The sequence below is a fragment of the Scyliorhinus torazame genome, chromosome 10 (genome assembly GCF_047496885.1).
Source record: "Scyliorhinus torazame isolate Kashiwa2021f chromosome 10, sScyTor2.1, whole genome shotgun sequence".
Classification (NCBI taxonomy): domain Eukaryota; kingdom Metazoa; phylum Chordata; class Chondrichthyes; order Carcharhiniformes; family Scyliorhinidae; genus Scyliorhinus; species Scyliorhinus torazame.
The window spans coordinates 201281994-201300205 of record NC_092716.1 but is presented as its reverse complement, the minus strand read 5'-3'; the positions used below and the strand labels follow the sequence as shown (position 1 = coordinate 201300205).

The following is an 18212-nucleotide window of genomic DNA, read 5'->3' as shown; positions in this document are numbered from 1 at the left end:
TTGACCGAGTGGAGTGGCGGTACCTGTTTGAGGTCCTGGGAAGGTTTGGGTTTGAGCCAAAGTTTGTGGCATGGGTGCGTCTGTTATACGTGGCCCCAGTGGCGAGCGTATGAATCAATGAGATGAACTCATGGAGTTTCGGGTTGCATAGGGGATCAAGGCCCGCTGTCGCCTCTATTGTTTGCACTGGCGATAGAGCCTTTGGCGATGGCCCTTAGGGGTCAACATAGTGGCAGGCGATTAGGAGGGGGAGCAGGGAGCACCGGGTGTCGCTATATGCAGACAACCTGCTATTATATGTGGCATGGAGAGCATGGGGAGGGTTATGAGCCTATTAGAGAGGTTTGGGGCTTCTCAGGTTATAAGTTGAACGTGGGGAAAAGTGAGGTGTTCCCAGTGAATGAGTCAGGTCGGAGAGCCAGCTTAGGCCAGCTGCCATTTAGGTTAGCCAGGGATAGGTTTAGGTATTTGGGGATCCAGATGATGGGAGAGTGGGCGACGCTACATAAGTGGAACTTAACAAAGTTGGTGGAGGAGATAAGGGAGGACTTTAGGAGGAGGTAAACGCTGCACCTGATGCTGACGGAGGTTTCAAGTGGTGAAAATGAGTGACCTGCCAAGGTTCTTATTTATTTTTCAGACGCTCCCGAGTTTTATTCCAAAGGTCTTTTTTCAGAAGTTGGATGCAGTCATTTTGGAGTTTGTATGGGCGGGAAGGTGCTAAGGGTGAAGAGGGTTCTGCTGCAGAGGAAGAGCCTGAAAGGGAGGCTGGCTCTGCCAAACTTGCTGCATTACTATTGGGCAGCGAATGTGGATAATGTGAAGCAGTGGTGGGAAGGAGAGGGGGTAGAGTGGATTAGGATGGAGGAAGTGTCCTGTCGGGGGTCCAGCATGAGGGCCATGGTGGCGTCGCGCTGCCACCAAGGAGATATATGGACTGCCCAGTTGTACAGTCCACAATAAAGGTGTGGAGACATTTCAGGATGGAGAGGATGTCGGTGTTAACACTGTTATGTAAGAATCATGGGTTTAAGCCGAGGGAGATGGACGGTATGTATAGAAAGTGGCGAGGCGTGGTTGGTGAGGGTGAGGGATTTGTATCTGGAAGAGAGGTTCGCAAGCCTGGAGGAGCTGAGAGAGAGAGTAGAGCTACCGAGGGGAAGTGAATTTAGGTATTTACAAGAAAGGGACTTTGCACGGAAGCTGTGGAAAGGTTTTCCCAGGCTGCCGAAGTATGCCCGACTGGAATGTTTGTTGCTTCTGGACATGGAAGGGGAGGGCAGGATTGTGGACATATATGGGTGGCTGGGAGAGCAGAGGGGTACGCAAGTGGTGAGGATCAAAGACAAATGGGAGGAGATAGATTGGGAAGTATTGAGTGAGGCACTGCGTAGGGTGAATTCAAGCTCCTCGTGTGAGTTTGATACAGTTTAAGGTGGTACACAGGATGCATATGACATGGGTGAGGATAAGTGGGTTCTTCCAGGAAGTAGGAGACGAGTGCGAGAAGTGTGGGCGAGGACCAGAAAACCACCTGCAAATGTTCTGGGGCTGTGAGAAGTTAGAGAGATACTACGCGGGAGTGTTTGCGACACTAGCAAAGATTGTGGGGTGGAGGTCAGGCAGAACCCGTTGGTGGCGATTTTGGGGATATCAGAGACGCCGAAGCTGATGGAGGGGAGGAAGGCTGATGTCGTGGCCTTTGCCTCTCTGATTGCCCGGTGAAGGATTTTATTGGAATGGTGGTCGAATACGCCACTGGGGGTTGCAGCCTGGCCAGGGGATCTATATGATTTCCTCCGATTGGAAAAAAATTAAGTTTGAACTGAGGGGTTCAGCGGAGGGCTTTGCGGCATGGTGGGGACTGTTCATGGCCATGTTTGAGGAACTGCTCAAACAGGGGTGCGTGGGTTAAAATGGGGAAACATTTGTACAGACTGTAAACTGAGTCGGAGAGTGTTCCCCAGATTATTTATGTTTTGTAACTGTTTGAATACGTTTGGAATAAAATACATTAAAAAAAGGCCTGCCTCTGTGCTTGAGCATTGGTTTGAAGCAAATTTAAAGAGTAGAATGAAATCAAAAACATCCCTGCAGTTCTCTTTCCCCCCTCTTCCCCCGCCCCCCACACACTCCCTATGCCCCATCCAAGTCAACCTATGCGACCACATGGCCCCACCCACCACTCCAGGGTCTCATATCACCTTGCCAACCAATGTGCCTCTACCCACCCCCATGGCCCCCACCTCCATCCCTATAATCCGTTATAGCCCCTATGCCAACTTTGTGCTAATTCATGCTAAACCATGCTTTCACCCATCACCCTTGGTCCTTACCTCTTCCTTACCGAGTATCCTTTGATAGTTTTTAACATCTTTGACAGCAGGATAGTTCTTTGTGAGCTGGACCATTCTTTGACCAGTTCCTTGAGAGCTTGACAGTTTCAATGAGTTGTGTGTAAATAGTGCATAATCATGTTGACTTTTAACAATCCCAAAGAGTGCTTTACCCATCCTAAAGGGGTCTCAGGACCAGATCCAAAGGAGTACCTTAATTCGCCTCTTGGATAACTTCTAGTTATACAAACAAATCCACCAAATTCAGACTTCCTCTTGCTTCACATCTTCACACTTCGGGTTTTACAATCCTGGTCTATCAAAATCCCACTTCAATGGAGGTGACTCTCCCAGCAAAGTACCGAGGAAGTGCTGCACTGTTGGAGGTGCCATAACCTGGACACCTAAAACATTGCTGCTTAGGGGATCTTGCTATGTGCAGGTTGGCTGCTGTGTTTCCTACATTACAATGGTAACTACAATTCAAAAGCAATTCATTGGCTGTAAAGTGCTTTGTGACATCCTGAGGTTGTCTTACAAAATGCAAGTCTTCCTTCTTCTTACATTTTTCTTCAATTTTCATTTCTTTCATGTAATTTGGGCTATATTCTCTTCCATCCTTCAGCCTGCCCATCATATTCTGAATGCCATCTTCAGTGAAGAATTCAGATGATGCTGCCCGTATGTATCTCTGGAGATCACATGATCATGGCTTTTGTCACACCCACTTGCCTCACCATAAGTACAGGGATCTTTTTTTAATGTAAGTTTATGTTCACGGAACATTATTGGAATCGAGTTGAAAAAAAAGAAAGAAAGCTTTTTACTACCTCAGGACATCCCAAAGCCACTTTACAGCCAATTAAATGTTTTTGAACTGTAGTCTCTGTTCTCATATGGAGAATTGAGGCAGTCAATTTGCGAGCAGCAATTTGATAATGACCAGATTAGTGACGTAGGTTGAGTGATGAATATTGGAGAGAAGTCCCCTGCTCTTTTTCGAACATCATCATGGAATCTTTTCTGTCTACCTGAAAGACTGGTGGACCTTTCTTTAACATCTCACCTGAATTATAGGATCTCTGACAGTGCCCCACTACCTCGGTACTGCACTGGGAGTCAGCCTTGACTGTTCACTTAGAGCGGGTGAAAAGAGGACCTGAGGCAGTTGCCATCACCTGGAAGAGCAGTTGAGGAGCAGTAGTGAAACCATTAATGACAAAAGGGGGCAGTGGGTTAATTCACAGTGAGAGGATCAATGGAGCCATTAACAATAAGAGAGGAGCAGTCCGGTCATTCACAATGAGAGAGCAGAAACACAGTCATTAACAGCAAAAGCCTTGTGCCACCATTATGAACTCATTCTTTGAATCTCAGGGAGAGATGTCCTGTGAGAAGAAGAAAGGAGAACAGTCAGAATATGTGTGCTTGTATGTCCTAGGCCCATGCAGCGGAGCCTGGTCTCCAGTCATCTTGGACCCCCTTACCATCGGACCAAGGCCTAGGACACTCAGTGAATGTGAAAACTGATAATTCTGGGGCAAATTTAGGCCATAAATGGAGAATCCCCCTCACGCCTAACATTCTTGCTCATTTGAACTATTCTAGTCTTTTCATCAGACAAGAGCAACTACCCTAGTGGCTCAGCTGGGAATTGCTCTGATCTAGGTGAAACAAAGCCAGGCAGACATCAGCTTGGATACATGTCTTCAAATAGGCAAGGCGTGCTAAGAAATATGCAGTGCCAAATAGAAAGATTGCAGTAAGTTACCTGAAGTACAACAGGGTGAAGAAGAGGAAGATCGGCTGCAATACTATCAAATGACCCGTTTTCTAGAAGTGGCTCTTGAATGAGAACATAGCCAGAGTTTGGTTGTGTTATGTCTCTCCTTTAGAAATAGGAAGTGCTGCTGCTGAGATTTTGAGGTGTACACATGAAGTACGATCGATGAGGGATCCTTGGAATAGTACCCCAGGATGACAGCATCATCAGGGATGTAAGGAAGAGGAACAAGGCATTTATGATTAGGCATTATCTGCATTCTCTGATTGTCTTTCATCGCTGATGTGGGGCTAATTGTCATGAGAAGATAAATAAGCATGTCTATAGTAAATTTAGCCAATTGTGCAAACTCAGCCCTGAGAAAACCTAGTTGGGCATTATCATAATCCTCAAAAATATCTGAGCCATTTGCATACAATGAATTCCATTGAAGCGGACTGGTTGGTATATATGAAAATGCAGTAGTTAATTTGTGACAGCAGAATGGGGCTGAAATATGTTAAATTGCAATGACAAGTCGCACAGATTAGAGTTGTATTCCGTTGAATGCAGAAGATCAAGAGGTGATCTCTTTGGGGTATTCAACACTATTAAAGAATTTGTTAGGATGGATAGAGGGAAACCACTTCCTCTCATGAAGTTTAAAACTAGGGGGCATAACCTTCAAATTAGACTTCATGGGTGAGGTCAGGAAGCAGTAACGGTAAAGTCGCCATAGTCCCAGATGACCATAGGCTGCTTTCCCCTTTGACAGGAGAGAGGTGGCTGCTGGCAATTTAACCTGAGGATCATCACACCTCAGGCGAGGGGCGAGGTTGAGAAGGCGAGGCCTTCATGAATAACCTCAGCCAGTACAGGAATTGTACCTGCACTGCTGGCTGCGCTCTGCATCACAAACCAGCTCTCTGGCCAACTGGGCTAAACCGGAGCATTGCTTGAACCCACAACAGCAACAATTGCATTTAAGTGGAACCCTTTAAATAGCAAAACATCCCAAGACGTTTGGGTTCACAATAGCGTTACCAGAAGAAAACGACATCAAGGCACCTAAAGGTGATCAAAGATTTGGTGAAAGTTTTAATGTGTATCTTAAGGAGCAGAGATGAAGTCGAGGGTAGGAACACCCTCCCCCACCCCCACTTTCAGGGCCCAGGTAACTGAAGCATGGCTACCAATGAAATCAGGGATGTCCAAGACTGCAGATACGAGGCAGGAATGGTACTGACTGAGCTGAGCTAAGTTTGGGGTTACTGATGTTTTATGTTCAAAAGATGCCGCACAGATTGAGTGTGTAATAATGTTGTTTCCCTTTACACTCTAGGTACTGCGGTTTAAATGCAAATCGGCAGACCTCGTCAATGGTGGGATTTATCGTGAGCTGCAAGTGCTCATTCCATGCACCCATGATGTTCCCCCAGAACCCACTGGCAGCACTGGGGGTGGAAAGGATTGGACGGTCCAGTGTGCACTACCGGGTGGCTCTGTTCAAACCGCGTCCAGACCGAATCCTGCTGTCCTTGGATTACGACCTTCTCTCTGACGGTTGCTACTCGGGCAGCCCCTTACTGAAAGGGTTCGAAACCATGGCCTGCACAACAGGAAGGTCCATCCACGTCTTTGTGGATGCAGCCAGTGAGAAGCCTAAGGAGCTGCCCAAGCACTTCCGGATGCAACTTGAAAAGATTTTACTGCAGCCAAGAGCTGCCAATTTAATGTTTTAAAAGCGTGATCACCTCCTCTTGAAAGGTACATTTTATGACTGCTCATGGCTGGTACAGGTTGGAAAGTCACCAGGAAATCAGCCCCAGTTGATCACCCATTGATTTTTCCCTGTGAAGAAAGAATTTCCTGGTGTGCGCTGGCTGGAGTGAGGCCCTCATCCCCAGCTCCAAGCCCTGCTAAATTTACAATAAAAACAGAAAATTCTGGAAAAATTCAGCAGGTCTGGCAGCATCTGTGGCGAGAGAAACATTTAGCCCTCAGATTCCAAACATTAACTCTCTTTCTCTCTCCACAGGAACTGCCAGATCTGCTGAGCTTTTCAAGCATTTTCTATTTTTATTCCAGATTCCAGCATCCGTAGTATTTTTGTTTTACTCAGTAAAGGCGTGATCGACCCGACTGAGAACAGAGTCCCACAAAGAGTGCGTTTAGCATGGTGTTTCCCGGTGCTCGGAGCGCCGAGAAACTCCATGCTACCCATTCGGGTGGATCCGAGGCCTCAGTGGGTAACTCCCCGATGAGGCTACACTTAATCCTGTTTTCTGCACTGAGGAGCTCTGCTTGACGGAACTCCTTAGTGCAGAAGGAGATTGGGATGCCATTTTTAAATGGCATTCTGATCTCCTGACCCCCGACATGCCCCCCAAATCCGCAACTCTCATTATAAGGGGGTCTTTGGGCCCCCACATCCCCTGCACTGGGCTCCCCAGCCTGATGTCCATCATGGGAAAAATGTTAGCTTGGCACTGCCAGCCTGGCACCGTGGAAGTGCCCCTCCCAGTGCAATCTGGTCACATTGGCAGTGCCAGGCTGGCATCCAGGTGGCACTGCCAGGGTGACAGGCTGGCAGTACGAAGGTGCATGGGTGGCACCAACACTGCCCTGCCCAGAGGGCAGGCACTGGGGAACTCCAGTTCCCTGAGAGACCCCCATTAAAACTGTTCTATCAGGTCCCTATTTGTGGGGACCACAACTGAACGGTGCTCACCCAAGATCTCCAAGGCGAAGAGTTAGATCCCAACACCTTGGTTAGATCATGGGAGCGCATATTAGAATGATTCTAGCTGTCTCACTCTAATATGCAGAGTTTCTAAAAGGTGATCCGTCCACAATGGGCAGGATTCACATTCCGATGTCTCGTGAAGTCGCATTAGACCTCGTGAGGCATGGCGAGCCGGGTAAATCCCGGAAGATGAATCTCTCGGCCACTACTGGCTGCGTCATGCCGCGCTGTGCTGCCTTTCGGGCATAATGCAGCTGGTAGATCGCGCCTTAAAATTATGCTTAAGAGCAAATGCAAACCTTAGTAAAGGAGCAGCCTTGAGAATTAGAGCTTTGCAAGTAATTAATTCTGCCATTGTATTTTTCTGCTGTGTAATAATTTTGCGGGATCAGTGAACGCCTCATCTGAATATAAAATTAAGAATTGCTGTTTCCCCTCAATCATGGTTATATAGAATTCCTGAATATTTCCTGAAAAATATCAATACTCTTGTTTATCAGATTATAGTCATAGAAACCTGTAGCACAGAAGCAGATCATTCAGCCCAATACCCGTGTGTCTGTTCCACATAAGCCTGTATTTACTTTACTTCTCCCTATCAACATATCCTCCTACTCCTTTCTCCCTCATATGTATACCTAGATTTTGTTAGAGGCATCTGCATGCAAGTTTTACCTTGATAGTTCCTGATGCTTGCCTGATGGCTGATATTGGGGAGACCAACTGCAGACAGGGTGACCGCTTTGCGGGACACCCCCACTGTGTCAGCAATCATGACACTGAGCTTTCGATTGTCTGCCATTTTAATTCTCCGTCTTGCTCTCACGTGGACTTCTCCATCCTCAACCTGCTGCAGTGTCCCAATGAAGCTCAATACAAGCATAAGGAACAGCACTTTACAGCCTTCTGAACTCAACAATTTCAGACTGTAAACTTTGTCCCTGACTGAAATTTCCTGCCGGCAGGACCGGCCCCACTGATGGCGATCCTCCGCCGTGTGTTCCCCAGCAGTGGAGATGAGGAGGAGTTTCTTCAGCCAGGGGGTGGTGACTCTTTGGAACTCTTTGCCACGGATGGCTGCAGAGGCCAACACACTGAGTGTCTTTAAGACAGAGATAGATAGGTTCTTGATTAATAGGGAACAAGGGTTATGGGGAGAAGGCAGGAGAATGAGGAAGAGAAACATATCAGCCATGATCGAATGGTGGAGCAGACTCGATGGGCCGAATGGCCTAATTCTACTCCTATGTCTTATAAGCATTGTTTTATTTTTCAGGAAATAAAGAAAGGGGAAGTAAAATTGGAAAACATTGGAAATCTTTGTCTGGTCCAGAGTGAGATGAGGGCTCCTTCCTGGAGCTGCTTTATACTAACATTTGTTTAGATAAATTCCACTAAGAATCTAATGTGTTTATGCACCACATCCTGGCACAGATCTATTAGGATGAAAGGTCTGCTTCTCTACTGTAAATATGGAATAAAATCTCTATGATCCAACTCCTGGCACTTAAACTACTAGATCTGATTCTTAACCTGGAAGCAGAGCTTTATGTTAAGTTTTTTTTGTGTAGGATCATTACAACAGAAAAACTGGCCACTCGGCCCAGTCTCTACTGTTATTTATGCTGCACACGAATCTGCTCCCATTCATCTCATCTCACCTTATCAGCACATCCTTCTATTCCTCTCTCCTCATGCGCTCATCCAAATTCCCTTCAAATTTAACTCTACTCTTTGCTTCATTACTCCTCGCGGTTGAGTTCCATTTGAATCACTCTCTGGGTAAAGAGGTTTCTCCTGAATTCCTTATTGATTAGTGAATTGGATGTGGTGATACCAACATGCTGTGGCAGCAGGCAAACCACAGTCTCCTATAATCTAAACTAGTAGAGTTCTGGTATAAAAATGTCACATGACTGACGAAAACCAAATGGAAAAAGGGGTAACGGGTAACGGTGAAGAATACAGAAGCACCAACTACGAGCACAAAGGTCACTCATGAATTTGAGGCACTTTTGCTCCCCTCCAATAACTTGAAAGAGGTGAAAAGAAGTGGATGATACGCAAAGGGACATCTTAGCAAAGTTGTGAAAAAATGTTGGAAAGTCAAAGTGTGAACAAACGAGTTCTGGCAGGAAAAGCATGTGAATAAAAGAGAGACTGGAATTTACATAACGCGTAATCCCATCTCTTTGGTCATTTGAAATGCATTGATCAGTGCAATTCTAAAAGAGAAAATCATGCAGGAAGTGGAAAGGTGGCACACATGAGGAATGCTCCTGAAGACGTTGTGAGCCTAATGCTTCATTTTCCACCCATCATTTAAGTGGGCAGAGTCCAAGGTTGCCAACTCTTGTTAGATGTATTCCTGGAGGTTTCTTCACATGATCACTGCCTCCAACTGTTCCGCCTTCACACTTTCCCTATTGGCCACTAGGCCTCTCCATGCTCACAGTGCATCACTTTCCCACACTGGTTAGCAGGCGAACTGGCCATTAATTAATTGATGATTGGATGACTCTTGAACAATCAAATGGCCAGTTTTGCTCATCCCCAATTCTTTCTGTGCTGTAAAACTGACTCTAATGCTATTTATGACTAATTAGAAAAAGAAGTTGAAGATTTTTTTTTAATGCCCCTCTGATTTTTCTCCTGGGTTGCTCACAGTTGTATCCTGGAAATTTATATTTCTGGAGACTCTGGAGCATCTCTGGAGTGGATAAAGAAACCAAGTTCTTTTGACCTACAGTTTCCTGACACGCATACCCTTCCTATCAATTAGCAATCCCTCAATTCAGGGATGATTCTTCCTTGCCGGTTGCTGGGTGAGATGTTAGTTTTGACTGTGTGTTCACAGATGACTTATGAGCCCTACTTTAGCCTTGCTGGCTTTGCCACAGTGATGGCATTAGTTGTCAACTGGTGGAAGTGATGGCAGATTGAGCAGCTGCCTTCTCTTTCTGTCTCTCCCGCCACTCTCTCTCAGTGGCTGCTCTTGTAAATTAGATGGTCTTCACACCATTCTTGATGATGAATCGCCGTTTTGTTTAGAATTGAGCATCTGCTGCACATCTGTTGATGTTAATAGAGATGATCTTCATGGAAGCTTTGGTGTTGCCTTTGAAAGGTTTCCATCAGAAACATAGAAAACGGGGGCAGTAGGCCATTCGGCCCTTCGAGCCTGCTCCGCCATTCAACGTGATCATGGCTAATCCTCTATTTCGCACCATGCTCCAGCCCTCTCTCCATACCTCTTAACTCCTTCAAAGTCTATAAATCTATCTATTTCCTTCTTAAATATATTCACCACCCTCTGTGTGAAGAAATTTCTCATCTCAATCCTAAATGGTCTATCCCGTATCCTGAGACTGAAACTTCTTATTTTAGACCCCCTCAGCCAGAGGAAAACACATTCCCGCATCCAGCCTTGTCAAAGTTTCACATGTTTCAATTACATCCCCATTCATTCTTCCAAATTCCAGTAAATACAGCCCCAGTCGACCCAATCTCTCCTCATACAATATTGGATATAATATTCCAGCTGAGCCAAACTAGTCTTTTACATAAGATTCAGTAGCACAACTTCTAAAAGCTTGTACTCATCCTCCCTCCTTTCTGGTGCATTTGAAGACAGAGCTCCAAATACTAGCTTGCAAAAAATGTAACTGTAATCACTTTTGATGACCGGGTACTTGGTTTATCTTTACTAATGCACAAAACTGGAAATGGTTTCATTTTATAACTTACAAATTGTAATGCTTTTTCAAACTGGCCGATAAATATTTTACCTGCTAACTTGTATGCTTATTTCAAATGCTAAATAATATTGTTACGTTTTAAATGTGATTCATTTACACGCAGAAATAAAATACTGAAATAAGTTTCCAACTAGGTTTATATGATTTTTTTAAAAACCTGCAAGCATGGGTTGGAATGTCACTTTTCTGATTTCTGCTGGAAACAGACTGGGTACCTGGTCTCAGCAAAGAGGATAAAAATCTACCATTTCAAGTGAAACTTAACAGAATGACAAACAGTAGGTGCGAATACGACAATAGCCTGTTGCAAAACTGGCAACAAAATAAACACAGGCAAATGTGGTTTCAAAATTCCTTCTTCGCTCAAGAGGTAACAGTGTTTCACATATTAGACATGCAATGAATTGACAAACATATCCCTTTCTTGGGAAAAACATCCCTGTGCACATGCAAACGAGCAATGGGAAAAGAGGGGAACCATCCTACTCATCCTCGTCTGGTGGTAAGAGCCCCGTATGTTCTGGTTTCTTTATTGATTAAAGAAACGCCACTTAATAACTTACGTGACAATTTCCTTTTATTAATTAAATATTTCACATATAATGTTCAAATGAAGAGTATCAGGAACCCACAACCTGGCTCGGTAAGCTGTAAAAGGCAATTGGGAGGAGGTTGTGTAATCGTACTGTAGCTGGACTATCAATCTAGAGGTCACAATAATACTCTGGGGGCACAGGTTCAAATCCCACCCTAGCAGTTGGTAAAATTAAGTTCAATTATTCTTTTTAAATTGAAATTGAAAACTAGTCTTAGTAACCATGAAACTATGGTTAAAACTCATTTGATTCACTCATGTTCCTTTGAGAAGGAAATATACCATCCTTATCTCATCTGGCCGACATGGGACTACAGACCCACAGTTATGTAAGTGACTCAACTGTTTGCAAAGGTTGGGCAACAGAATGAATAAAAGAAAAACTGGTGACTATCCATTAACATATTGAAATAACCTCAATAAAGCATCAAGAATCAATCTAATGTTTATATTTACAGCAAAAATTTAAATATGAAATCCATCATTGGAGCCACAGTGGGATTTAGCTTTATTTAAAGTCAATGAATTTCTGAAACATTATATCAAAGTGTTTTATTTTAATGATCACATGAATGGTAACAGTTTTGTTGACACATCTTTGAAAGGTACTTATTGAAGAACATTTTGTATTGCTCTGGTCTATAAATATCATTTGCACAATACATTTGAAATGTTAGGGTACCATTTCAGGACACTTAAGATTATAACAAGGTTTGTAAATGCTAGTTTGCTGATGAATAGAATCATACAAACCATGGTGCAGACTGTGGTCATTTGACCATTGCACCTGTGCTAGTTCTACAACTAAATATACACTCTAACCTCATTTTAAGACTATTCAAGACATCCTTTAAGTTCCTTCATTTGCTCTGCTTCATATTAAGTGCCTTTTAGTCCAACCAAAGCTTTGTTGCCTGTATCCTAACTTGCATCAAGAGTCATTCATCCATTAACCCTCTGCTCATTGACCTACACTGGCTCCTTGTCTGGCAATATCTGGATTTTAAAAATTCACATTGCTGTATTTAAATCACTCCATGGCATTGCTCCGCCCCACTGCTGTAACTTCCTCCAATGCTTTAATTCTTCAAGATTTTGGCTGTCCTCCAATTCTAACCCCTTGGGCTTTATGATTTTAATGCTTTACCATTACGTTCAACTGTCTGAGCCCTAAGCTCTGGCATTCCATCCCTAAATCTCCTTCATAGCCTTCCTTAAAACCCACCTTTGTGACAAAGCTTTTAGCCTTTTTTGTTTCCTTCTGTGACACTGTGTCAAATTTTGTTTAATCATGCTCGCCTGAAGCGTTTTGGGATATTTTACTACCTTAAAAGCACAATGTAAATGCAAGCGAACATTAGGAACATAAGAATGAGACAGGTTAGTGTTGTTGTTGTTTATTAGAATCATTACTAGCATTTGTCCTGGAGAATTTAGATGGCTGGTGTAGATGACCCTCCAACCAAGCAACTTTCACTTCTGATTTGGTAAGGGGAATAAGAGCCATAAGTGAGCCATGTGTATTTTTATTTGACATAAAGTGGTCCCTACCTATCATCACACATTGCTCAGCACTACAGGAACCTTAGCCATGCACCATGACAACAGCAAAACATCATTGAACTGTGCTGGGTACAACTCTAAGATACACAGAATTAAATTCTCCATTAGGAATATATCTACATACATGCACACACACACAGACTAACAAACAAGTCTGAAATGGAAGTGCTGGCATATTACTTGCCCAGCAGTCTGATAGTAGTCCCATAAACTGAAATTATTTGTACAAATGGTGGACACAACCAGACATAACAGATCAAAAGATGCAAGCATACTAATCAATTGTGTTACTATATAAATACATCAAACCATGCATTCCTGAAGTAATCCCTTCTGCCCATGAGTGTGTCACCTATCTATCCAGTCAGAGCCGAAGAATCATGTACAATCTCTTCCCCCTCCTGCACCATTACTTTCCGGGCCCCCCAAAGTTCTATCCTTGGTGTCATTCCTATTTCTCATCTACATGTTGCCCCTACATGAAAAACAAATCAGGTTTCACATGTTCACTTACCCCCACCTCTCCCTACTTGCACCATCTTTGACTTGACAGACTGCTTGGCTGAGATCCAGTACTGGATGAGCCAAATTTTCCTTTGACTAAATATTGGAAAAATCTAAACCATTGTCCATGGCCCCCACCATCAACTCTGTTGCCAAGCCGCTGACCTCTTTCCCTTCCTTGGAAATTGTCTGAAGCTGAACCACACTGTTCATAATCATAATTCCTATTTGAAGCGGAGATAAACTTCCCGCTGCCACTTCCATGTAATATCACCTGTCTCCTCCCCTACTTCAGCTCAACTGCTGCAGAAAACCTCATTGTCTTTGTGTTCACTATCCTAAATTCGCTCCCAGTCCAACAATGCCTTAATTTTAAAATTCTCATCCCTTTTAAGTCCCCCCATGGCCTCACTCCTGTTTATCTCTAATCTTCGTCAGCCCTACAACCATCTGAGATCTCTGCACTCCTCCAATCCTAGCCTCTTGTTGCATCCCCGATTTTAATCACTCCACCATTGGCAGCTATACCTTCAGCTTCATAGGCCCTAAGCTTCGGAATACCCTCCTTAAACCTGTCTAGATGCTCCTTAACACCTACCTTATTTGACCAACCTTTTGGTCACCTGTCGCAGTATCTCATGTAGTCTGGTGTTAGATTCTATCTGGTTACATTCCTTGGATGTTTCGCTATATTAAGGTGCTATATAAATGTAAGTTGTTGTTGCTGTGATGGCTCCAACACTTTACAACATTTGTCAACCATTCCACAGAGATTAACTAAGTTTGAAGAGTACAAGAAAAACCTAACAAATAACAAATATCCCAACAAATCTTTCTGTCATTTCAGAAACTGGATGATCTGATTTGCGGCTGTCTTGTAAACCCCCAGGCAGTCAGTTTCCCTTCATTGATTTTTCACTGTCCCTCCTTTTCAGATCTTGTCCACCAGTCACCTGTTCAGGTTACAACAACAGCAAATGAAGCATTGTATCATTCAGAACAAACCAATTCACTAAGTCTAGGTCACCTGGAAATCCACACAAGGACTTTGTATAAATGAGGTCAATGAGTGAAGCCATTCAATTATTTCACACACTCACACTGTACAGAACCAAAAAGTGACATGCAATGGAAAAAAGAGTGCTGTTTGAAAAGACACTGCAGAATGTTGTAATCATTAATTCTCAAGATTTGGGCATTGCTGTATTTATTGCCCATCCCTAAATGTCCTTGAGAAGATGGCGCAGTGTCACCTCCTTGAACCACTGTAGTCTGCGTGGTATAGATAAATGATTGTACTGTTAGAGTTGGAGGCCAGGATTTTGACCCAGCAACCTTGAAGAAGTAATAATATATTTCCAAGTCATGATGGGAGAATTTGCAGATGGTGGTGTCCCCTGGCATCTGCTATCGTTGTCTTTCTAAGTGGAGGAGGTCACAGGTTTGGGATAGAACAAAGGCTAGAAGCATTTAAATCAAATGAATATGTTATCTTTTGCAACCCATGCTCACAAAATGGAACCACAGGTACTGCAATTCAGAGCCCAGCCAGATAACTCTTGGCTGTCCGAGTGAAAGATCTTGCTAGTGTTTCATTATTTACAACAAATGAATGGAAATGATCTGACATCTTATATCCCACGTAAGAAAGGAGAAAAAAACAGAATGTGTCCAATACTCCTAACATTTAAAACCATGCAAGTGTTTTAGTCTTTGTCCAACACACATGGATTAGCACTGCTTCATCATTGGTGTAAATAAATGTCTGGGCAAAGGTGACCCCCATGAGCTAAAGGGGTAAAGAATGAACTACATTAAGAGAGTGAGACTGAACTGACAGTTTTCAGTCACTTTACGTATGGCAAGTACTTGCAGTCTGTTAGTCCGCTCCTGTGTCTTCAACAGAAATGCATTAAGTGTTTATATGATGGAGGAGAATTGTCACATTTCCAGCTATGTATCGTTTCCTTTGTTGGTATCACAATTCAATATGGTTTCGAGTCAGATCCTCTCCATAGTTGGTGGCCTGGCTGCCAACGAACATATTCCAATTGTCGAGGATTTCTTGTTTTGATAATCTTTTATCCTTTTAAAAGAATGAAATACAGTACATTTTAGGGCAGGAAATGGAGCAAGCTCTAGCCAATCAATGTCTGATCGTAATGAACACATGACCTGGAAAGTATGGTGGAAACAAAATAACACAGTAAATCTCAAAGGGCATGTATTTGAACAGAATGACCCTGCAGGGCCAGGGGGAAAAGTTGGGGTGTGGGACTAAATTGGACAGATCTTTCAAAGAGCGAGCACAGATCCAATAGGTTGCATATGGCGTTTTCGGGGCTCTATATTTCTATGATTCTTTGAACCAGTTGATGGTATGCAATTATCTTTGCATAAGTCATGGACACTCTAATTGCACACACTGCAATGCAGAGATGGGGAAATTCAACCATGCGGAGAAGCTGGACAGAACAAGTTAAAGAGAAATTTAATAGCGGTGTTCCAAATTATGAAGGATTTTGGTGGAGTTTCTAAGATGACAACATATCATGTGACTCAAACTTGTTGGTTCAAGATAAGATCTGAAACTCAAGCAAACACATCATTAAAATGTGAACAATCCCAGCCATCCGTGAAATGTACAGGTCCTTTTGTTAAGGATGAACTGTAAACCACCAGGATTATAATACCAGCTGATTCTTCCTCCTGATTCACCATTAAAACATTAGGCTGGATTCTCCGCAGCCTCGTCCCAGAATCGCGGCCGGCACAGGGACGGAGAATCCACTTTCACGCTGTAATTGGGCCTGGTGCTGGTTCGGCAATTCTCCTGGACCCGAAAATTGGCGTGACCGCGGAATACACCACGAGGCTGGAGGTCCATTGACAGAGGCCTTCCCAGCAAACCTCCGCTACCGACCGGCTGAGTTCCCGATGGCGTGGAACTAATCACCTATTGCTGGTCGGGATGCTGGCCACCCTGGTCGGCGGCGGAGGGATCGGACACATAAGGGGGGCCTTATAGGCGGCCGGGGGTTAGATCCGCGCGGCTTGATGCTCGGGCGCGCGGCCAATCGGGAGGGGTCTCATTTTTCCATCTGGCTACACGGTCCCAGTCCGCCATGAAGTTCGGCGCAGCTGCTAAAGGTCAGCGCCGTGCACAAGCACGGACTCTAAACCGGAAGTGCGGGCGCTCATATCCGCAGCTAAAGCTGCGAGATTTACTCCAGGTCCCTGCTAGCCCCCTGCAGGACATGGAATTAGCTCAATTTGTTTCTCGGACTTTCTGGAGTTAAACTCCACTGTTTTTACGCTGGCATTTTGGGAGAATCCAGCCCCCTAAGTGTGAAAAGCCACATCACAGGATGTGTATCTGCCCAACCCTTGACCTTATTTAGGAAAGATCTTTGTATTTGTATCGGTATGGTGAAGGCAGCTCTGTTTGTACCTGCTTTTAAAAGTTACAGCAGAAGCAGTTCGGATCAAAGAAACGTCATGAGAGATTTCATCTGAAAGACCATCCTAAAAGCCATCAAAGCAGCTGCAACACAACACAGGATAAAACCTTATACCTTGAAAGAAGGTGGAAGAATATCCCCCCTCATCTCCAACTTGCTCCGGCAACAAGTTCACTTGAGAGCTGACCGCCTGCAATTCAACTACAAGACATCTTGCAACTTACTGAGAATCCTTTCTTGTTATCCAACCTCTAATCCAGCCACAACATCAATTCAACTATGCAAGAGATAGGAACCATTTCAACTTGCAATTGTAATTCAAATTTTCCTCACCTGCATCTATTCTTTGGGCGCGATTCAGTGTTCAAATGTTAAAGTCCGCTTTTGGATGCGTTTAGCGGGGTGTTTCCTGGTGGCTGCAGCGCCGAGAAACACCCCGTTATTCAATAGCACTTGGTCATTTTCAGCTCACCGTTTTCAGGTGAGCTGATCTCGCCAGCAAGAACGGCTGCTCGCAGATCAGGGCACCATTTTGATTTCGAACCCTGATCTCCACCCCGCCCCTTTCAAGGGCTATCGACCCCCCCTTGTACGTCTCAAACTTGTCGAGGCCCCTGGGAACCCCCCTCATTCACCATCCAATTGGCAAGGGCACCCACCAGGCCCAACCTCTGGCACTGCCAACCTGACATCTTGGTAGTGTGCTTGGCACCCTGGAAGTGCCACCCTGGCAGTGCCAAGGTGCCAGGGAATGCTAGAGTACCACTGTGCCCTGTCCCCGATCACCCCGGGGTCTCCAATGGCCTGTGAGACCCTCCGAGGTGCTGTTACGCCTGGTCCATGTTTGTGTGAACCAATATTAAACGGTGCCCTGGCGAGGTCTAACAGGCCATTGATTCCCTGTCACCGGGTGAATCTGGCACCTGGGTATTTAAATGAGCCATTATACTCATTTAAATATGCAGATCTGGATCTCGCTCAGCGGGGGCAAGATCCAGATTGCACCAAGCAGAGCGAGTCGGTTGACTCGTGATTGGCCCGGTGCCCGATTTGGGGCTCCTGCGCTATTCACCCATTGCGCCCAGATCCGGGCCGGGTGCAAAAAGTCGCTGAATCGTGCCTTTTGTGTGTGTGGGAGACATTGCAATAATAACCTCTGTGGCAACAGTGTAACAATAAATAATCTTTTAAATTTGCAAAAGCTGGCTGCCAAATTATTTAAATTGGGACAAACCACTCTGAGGTAAGAAATCACACTGACCTCACAAGTAAAAAATATTTGTGGACAATAGGAAAACACAAATTCTGTCTATCGCACACTGAATACAAAACAAGGAAATTATGCTCAACCTTTACTAACCACTGGTTCTGTCTCAGCTGAAGTGCTGTGTGCAATCCTGGGCAACGCACTTTAGTAAGTCTGTCTATGTCTTTGGGCTGCTTTACCGGCACAGCGTGGCCATAGGATCGTGCCCTATGGAACAAAA

At 44.4% G+C, this 18212-nt stretch overlaps 2 protein-coding genes across 3 annotated transcripts in view; one reads left to right on the top strand and one right to left on the bottom strand.

The window, feature by feature from the left end:
* The window catches only part of LOC140384502 (uncharacterized), a 300342-nt gene extending 289596 nt beyond the window's left edge, over positions 1–10746 (top strand). Inside the window, exon 4 of the mRNA XM_072466259.1 lies at positions 5441–10746. Within this exon, the coding sequence (XP_072322360.1) occupies positions 5441–5840 (400 nt within the window). The 3' untranslated portion in view covers positions 5841–10746. The remainder of the gene's footprint in view (positions 1–5440) is intronic.
* Positions 10747–11734: 988 nt separating this feature from the next.
* The window catches only part of rcn1 (reticulocalbin 1, EF-hand calcium binding domain), a 93896-nt gene continuing 87418 nt past the window's right edge, over positions 11735–18212 (bottom strand). The window contains exons 7-8 of one of the 2 annotated variants that reach the window (XR_011933070.1): positions 15138–15350; positions 11735–14217 (exon numbers count right to left, since the gene is read on the bottom strand). Coding sequence is in view for 1 of the 2 variants with exons in the window: in XM_072466258.1 (XP_072322359.1) it covers positions 15243–15350 (108 nt within the window). In the remaining variant the exon portion in view is untranslated. Of the gene's footprint in view, positions 15351–18212 lie in introns of both variants that reach the window. The other variant, XM_072466258.1, reaches the window with a different exon arrangement.